We start from the raw sequence: 7500 nt of genomic DNA, 5'->3' as shown, positions 1-7500 counted from the left end.
TCGGATCCTGGCTCGGATCCTGGCTCGGATCCTGGCTTTATTCTTAGTTTATCTCGTTTTGCACGACCCCAAAAGCTTTTAGCTTTAAATCTTATCGTGCTTAAATGAAGGTACACTCACTTACTCACTGACTCACTCATTGACTCTCTCACTCACTGACTCTCTCACTGACTGACTCACTGACTCACTGACTCACTCACTCACTAATTCTAGTAGATATCATCACCTTTATTGTAACGAGACCGATACCTCCCTTTGGAGAGTAAGGCGCAATAAAGATTTACTATTTACTATTTACTATTTACTCTCACTCACTCACTCACTCACTCACTTGAGCCGTCGCCGACATTTCTGAGCTGCTAGCTGTTTGCTTTTGGAAAATGTCAGCTACCATGATTGTTTACAGCTCGTTAGGGGTGCTTTTTTAAGGTTTAGCAGTTGCTAAAAATTCTGTATGCCACAGCCTAGGTGACCTATAGCGAAGTCCTGACTCAAATAAGTGATAAACACAAACGAGAGTACGTTTTCAATGCCTTTATTTGGTCTAATTCTTCTCCTTTTATTCTAATCTGAAAAAAAAAGCAAGCCCACGTATTTAATGTCCCCGTAAATGAAGCCGTTACTCGGTTGTTCTAGTTCTTAGCCATTTCGCTCTGGAGCCAGTTCAACAGGTATGTCACCTTGACGTAAACACCGAACTTTCCAGGACTAGCACACCCATAGCCCCAGCTTGTGACGCCATGCAGGTAGTACCTTCCACCAGTTTCACAAACCATCGGCCCTCCGCTGTCTCCCTGACATGTGTCAACTCCACCTTGTTGAAATCCGGCACAGATCATGGAGTCGTGGATACTGCCTGGATAAGCTTTCTCACATCGGGCACGGCTTGCGATAGGAACCGTAGCCTGCATAAGGGTATTGGACGAGCTTCCTCCGGAGGAGAGTCTACCCCAACCTGTGATCCAGCATCTGGTGCCATCAGTTGGGGCAGGTACGCCAGATGGGAGACATACCAGGTTCACTCTCCTAATAAATAAAAAGGAATGAAATTAAGGATTTAACGGAGCACTGGCCTTCATGGAAATAGTGGAGCTGAGGAGACATGCTGAAAATTACGCATTGTCACTAATTTAAGTCTCAAGAAAAATGTAAACGACGGTTTGTGGTATAAATAAACCCAGAGAATTTTTTATGTATACAGGCTTCTGAATACGAGGCGCAATAACCAACTGGTCTGCCTCCTGCCTGTTAGGGTTTCAACAACCTAATATTCTTTCTGATTATGTTTGAGTGGAGTGCCTTTGAACTAGCTTATAACAACTATAAGTGCCCTACTACTACACATTTTAACATTATTTGCATATTACTTCATATGAGGATTGCTTTCTGGCTTCTCTCTCGGTTTTTCGTTTCCGATGCACATTTCTTTCCTAAGTTTCTCTTTTTATGCACAACACAACATTTGACATTGAAATGAAATTTACTTTAAGCACAGCTTACCGGTTTAGAGTAGCTGGTGTTGACAGTTTAAGCAAAGCGACGTCATAGCTACGATTTAATGGACAGAAGTAAGACGGGTGCACGATGATTTTGCTCACAGCAAAGTCTTGCTCGAAACCCGTGGAGGCTAAAGTGCGCGAATGAGCACCAAGTCTAAAAAAACAAAAGGCATGGGACAATAAGTAAAGTTACTAAGAGGCTACGAGGGCGAGAAAGCCGAGATCGAGAAAGCAACAAAAAAGAGAACTTTTTGGATCTTACTTACAAAATATAATTCCTCCTAAACATTTCGGATTTTACAGTACTTACAAGGTGAACGATTCTTGTAAGTAAAGTTTTTGAGCACAGAACTTTACTCACTCAAGCTACAAAAAAGCGATTTTTTGTACCTTACGAAGACTGAGCTGGGAGTTGATCCTGTAACACAGTGGGCTGCAGTAACAACCCATCGATCAGTCACCAGGGAACCTCCGCAGAATTGATAGCCTGATACAGTGCGTAACATAGCCTGCCAGGGCCAGCCACCGGGTTGGGCCTGAGTACCTCCGACAATCCTTGTTTGACGTGTTTGAGGACGGACTCCGCAGGAACCTTAAAAATGTAAAACTCATGATCAGTCTTAGGGTTTAAAAATATTGTCTTACAGAAATGGATTTATACAAGCAAAAGTATTCAGCATCAGTCACCTCTGTTCAACGGGCTTTTTCAATCAGTCGAAATCAAGTAATGTTACGCTTTTGCTTTGAGCCACTGTACTTACTATTTCTTAGACATAGTGTTGTGCTCCCCGTGATTCGCGTAGAATGCGACGCGATTCGCGTCTCGCGCGAGGGTGTTAACTTACTTTTAAAGGGTTCCGTATGATCACTTTGGCCGGCTCGAGAGAGTTGCTCTTGCTAGTGCTAAGGTCTGGATCGATCACCGAATACATGTATTGTTATAAGGACTCATCATAAGAGAAGCTAGGTTTAAGTTTTTCTTTGGAACGAGTGGCGCAGGAGACTGGTGCGTAGAGTTGTCACAACTGTTTCAAGACTTTTGGGTAGGACTGAGGCTTTTAAAATATAGCCTGTTTTCTTAGGCGATGGTGTCGAAATCAAAGTCGTCGTGATAGGGGAGATGGAGTTGAACCTACTGATAGAATAGAGAAGATATTAACAAAGTAATTTCGTGTTTCTTAAGTTACAATCACCTTTTGATCACAATGTTGTTACCAAGCCCAAACAGAAATTAAATTTACAGGTAAAAGGTCATAAATTGCAATGAATATGACTCTTATTGCTGATTTCCTTGTTTTTGTCTAATTTTCCACAATATTGAAATGTTTGAGGCTGTTGCCACTAAGCATTGTATTCCGCTATTTTCTTACGAATTATTTTCTTCATCTTCTAGAGAGCGGCTTCCTTATACTATTCTGTAGCAAACAAAACAACTTTGCGTACCCGAAGGACAAGATCCTGCTCTCACAAAGAAGTCATCTATAGCAATATCGCCAGTGTAGCTACTTCCTCTGATTCCGGTAAAAATAACCTTCAATGGATTAAAAACATATTAGGCAGTGCGCAGTTAGCAGTAAGGCAGTCGTGAAATTTAGATTACAAGCCACACTAAAACTAAGTCTTCTATAGCGAAACCCCTTAAATCCAAGGCCTCGCTAATCTTCCCAACTAAAGTCTCTCTAACCAAGAGAAAATGAGGGTAGAGAGCTCATTTCCCATAAGGTTACTGTACAAGGAAGGTTATTTTAAGATTTCGTCCTGATAGGCCAATTTTGATTGACGACACTCACACTTTATGATGGAAATGAGAATGAAATGGCATAATAATTACTAAATTATCCACTCCCTTCACTTTTCAGGTCGTCCATAAAGTCTGGAACACGGAGTAATCCGGAACATCGCCGCGTATTCCGGAACATGGAAACACAAAAAGAGTCCTTGAAATTAATAAAAGGAATAAAAGAAAAGGAGATAGATGGCTTACAGTAGTAGGTAGGTGACAGGGGTTAAGGGTCTTAGTTTGGGACTTGGATGGTTTCTAACAACGCAGTCGATGGAGAGGAATGGAGGGTTGAAAATTGAATTGTGGGTTATCATTCGAAGAAACACCGCATGCATGATCATTTAAAGCAGTTTAAAAAGCTGACCGAGATTTTATTTATTATCTCACACTACTGATGTACATGTTGCTTCTTAAGAGAATAAACAAGCCCGATACCCTTGCATCACAGCCGGAGTGAATCGCACTGCAACAGCAACGGTACTGACATGGAGAAACCCGTTTTTGGAGCAGATTAACCAAACACCTTTTTATGACCTTCTAGTATATAAGCAGGCCTGACTGAGTACTCAGTTCATGCCATGATCCTGGTTTTTATCGACGCCCGTTTAAAGCTCGTTGAATACCATTTTTACTCCGATTTTATCAAACAATGTAGTCCTAAGGTATCCTTATAAAGAACTTTAAAACAAAAACGACCGAAGTGAAAATTATTTGGAAGTCAGCCGCGCACGCCATTTGCCTTGTGCAACAGCCAGTTTTACGACGATGGAAATATTTCTTACCGGATAGTTTCCTTGGAGATTCAAATTTACGCTGGCTTCTAACCAAGAATTGCCTTTATTACCACTTGCAGAGAAAACGCTTCGGCCGTTAACTGTCACCTGCAGGCGTCCAATTGTTGCACCATACATATGGTAGAAGAAAGTGAGACACGTGGCCCCGTTGAATGACAACGCAGGGGATCTCAGTCTCGCCAAATCGCCCTGAACTCGAGGACGAGAGGTTTCTATGTACATATAATATCCTGAGAAAATAAAACAAGAAAATAAAGTTTTTTAGACTCAACATATTCACATATGATTTGCAAGAAAACTCTCTTCATCTCAATATTGTAAATATATAAATCTGCTTATTATACAACATATTCAAAAATAATTAGCCCCCTTTGTGCATTAAATACAAAAAAAAATTCAAGTGAAAGTGAGGCAAAGAGGACTAATTTTAGCATGCAAACAAAAGCTAATTAGCAAGCAAAGGGAGCAAGCAGCAAAATAATCTGGATTTAAGGAAAAGCATATAAGCGGCGACGAATGGGCCATTTCCGAGTTGCTGTTTATCTCGGTTTCGAAGTGAGTCTTAGTGCTCAACTATTGTAAGGGAAAAGAGTTTGATTTTCATAAGAATACGCAACTCATTTCCATTTGAATGGTTGTGCACCAGGACTCGCTTTGAAACTGAGGCATGCAGCAACTCGGAAATGGGCTATTCTAGAAATTCACCACTTTTTACCAGAATGCATTACGTTTAACCAGAATGCATTGCATTTAATAGTTGACACTACAACAATGCAATGTGTCCAGGGCTCAAGTAGAGGAATGCCAATTTACAATCGGAGCAGCTTTTGCATATATAAGGCAATTGATGTTGAAGCGGAAGATTACAAAATAATCAGTACTGAATATCAAATTGGCGTTGTGAGTAGACGGTTTGATCATGGCGGGCATGGTGGTGTATCAGTCGAAACAGAAACTAAAGGAAACGCAAGTCAATTTGGACGACAAATTGTGGCCACCCTTTTTTATAAAAATGTAACATTCTGCAAGGGATGAAGTTTGTTAGTCTTAAATAACGTAATGAACAACCAATGATGTTCCACGGTTTAGTGTCTTTGATCTGGATTATATAATCGTGGCAGATATAAGATTAAATGACCAAATGATTAGTAACAAACAGGAATTGTTAAAATCAGACCGTATGAAGGAAATGAAATTAATATTAAACGGATGAGTGGTGTTGTTTTGCTTTCTTACTTTGCATCGTGTATGACTCACATTCGTCGCTTTCGTTCCAGTATGTGAAAGTTCTTTGAATTTAGACAGATTTTAAGCTCGTTAGCTTTTTTTTCTCGCTGACACAATGGATTTATTTTTAGATACACTTTGCGCGCGAAACAAACAAAGGGCCGCCAATTTTAACCAATCAGAAGAAGCCATGTCACGCGTGACTGCTTCTGCCATGTTTTTTCGGGAACATAACAACTAACTTTCGCGGGAAAGGGTATTTTAAAAATAGACTAATTTGTGACTGTGCTGGGGAGCCCACCTATGCCATAACAACACTTTTATCTAATTCACTCTTGACTAAAGCAATTCGAATATTCGCTTTCGATTTCTATGCGTGATAGCTGAACTACAAGAACACTTTCTATTGCTGACGAACTACGCACCACGAAAGGTTAAGTCTTGATGCAAGAGTAGATGCCTACTGGACAGCAGAGACACAATTTCCCGACCCTGTGCAGAAGCTTGTTATCATTTTTTGACTACCCTTCCATAAATTGATCTTACGTTGCAACTTAGCGCTGGCCGGCATTGGTAATAAAGGAGAAAAAGGGACATAAGTATTGATCATATGTCGAATGAATTGCGCAGAATGAAAATAACGATTTTTTGAAGGGACGACAAAAGAGCGCAAAATATGTAAGCTTTAGTAAATAACTTACATTCATAACTGGCAAAAAATAATACCACTAAAATATCGAATTGATTTGTTTACTGAAAAAACGGGCGAGTAGTAATTAAACAGAAATTTTGTTTTTAACCTACCGCTTCCAGAGGTATGGTCAGAAGAAGGTCCTGTGTTCGAAGACGACGTGCGTCCTGCACGTCGGGTCCAGTCGAAGTTGTCATTTCTGTCTTGCACAAAATTGCACGTCGATCGGTCGAAGTTGCAATCAAAGGCTGGAAAAATGAATGGTGAAAGGTTGCTTCTGTCAAAAGTGCATTCATCAGCAAAGACTTCGGAGGTGAAATGCAGAAAGTCTCTCTACTTTTACGCCGAGTATAAATGCATGAAAAGCCGACCCTTCGATTCATCGTATAACCATGCGAAAACAAAATGGCAGTGCGCTTTCAAAATGTCAGCCGCTCTTGCTAGTACATAGTCTACTAACTATGGCTAGTGTTTCAAGACTTTTGGATAGGACTGAGGCTTTTAAAGTAAAGGCTGTTTTCTTAGGTGATGGTGTCAGAATCGAAGCAGCCGTGATAGGGGGAGATGAGGTTGAAGCAACGGATAGAACAGGGAGGCTATTAATAAAATGAATTCATGTTTCTACAAGCTATGCGCATTTTCCTTCTCAAATTATCTCTTGATTTTATTGTTCGTCTTTTTTTTATTGTTGCAAAAGCCAACCAGTAAGTAAATTTACAGCGTCAAGTTCAAAAAGTGTGATGAATATGACTCTCGTTGCTGTTGTCCTTGTTGTTTTTTAATCCCCAGGGCTCCACAACATTGGAATGTTACATTCTGTTACTTTTTAACCAATCCACCTTCGAGAGATCAGAGTGGCTTTCTTATACTCTCCTGCCAAACTGACGAAATTTAAGATTAATATAAAGCTATAATTTTGCGTACCCGAAACACAAGATCCTGCTCTCAAAGAGACGTCATCTATTGCAATATCGCCAGTGTAGCTACTTCCTCTGACTCCGGTAAAAATAACCTTCAATGGATTAAAAACATATTAGGCAGTGTGCGGAAGAGACCCTCCCGCTCTCAAAAGATGATCTCTTGTGTACTGATAAGGTAAGCTGGTTAGAGCTATCTTACTGCTCGAGAATTCAGCGTGTTTGAAGCTCTTTGAATACCATTTTTAGCCCGAGTTTATCTACATTGTAAGCGTAAGGATATACTTGTAAAGATCTTGAACACAACAGTGCCAAGGGTGTAATTTCGATATGAGATGTGTCAGTTTGATTTACATAAAACCAGCGGCACACGTAATTTGCCATGTGCAACAGCCAGTTTTACCACGATGGAAATATTTCTTACCGGATAGTTTCCTTGGAGATTCAAATTTATGCTGGCTTCTAACCAAGAATTGTTTTTATTACCACTTGCAGAGAAAACGCTTCGGCCGTTAACCGTCACCTGCAGGCGTCCAATTGTTGCACCGTACATATGGTAGAAGAATGTGAGACACGTGGCCCCGTTGAA

General features: G+C 40.4%; 1 protein-coding gene across 2 annotated transcripts in view; it reads right to left on the bottom strand.

Moving 5' to 3' along the window:
• Positions 1-519: 519 nt before the first annotated feature.
• LOC138010453 (MAM and LDL-receptor class A domain-containing protein 1-like) overlaps positions 520-7500 on the bottom strand; it is a 30360-nt gene continuing 23379 nt past the window's right edge. For both annotated transcript variants that reach the window (XM_068857420.1, XM_068857419.1), the window contains 8 exons: positions 7336-7500; positions 6919-7006; positions 6108-6242; positions 4065-4306; positions 2943-3030; positions 1890-2091; positions 1501-1653; positions 520-1026 (listed from right to left, as the gene is read on the bottom strand). The exon at positions 7336-7500 is cut by the window's right edge and continues 77 nt beyond it. In XM_068857420.1, coding sequence (XP_068713521.1) covers positions 633-1026; positions 1501-1653; positions 1890-2091; positions 2943-3030; positions 4065-4306; positions 6108-6242; positions 6919-7006; positions 7336-7500 — 1467 coding nt within the window. In that variant the 3' untranslated portion in view covers positions 520-632. The remainder of the gene's footprint in view (positions 1027-1500; positions 1654-1889; positions 2092-2942; positions 3031-4064; positions 4307-6107; positions 6243-6918; positions 7007-7335) is intronic.

The sequence above is a fragment of the Montipora foliosa genome, chromosome 7 (genome assembly GCF_036669935.1).
Source record: "Montipora foliosa isolate CH-2021 chromosome 7, ASM3666993v2, whole genome shotgun sequence".
NCBI classification, from domain to species: Eukaryota; Metazoa; Cnidaria; class Anthozoa; order Scleractinia; family Acroporidae; genus Montipora; species Montipora foliosa.
This window is presented reverse-complemented; position numbering and strand designations above follow the sequence as displayed.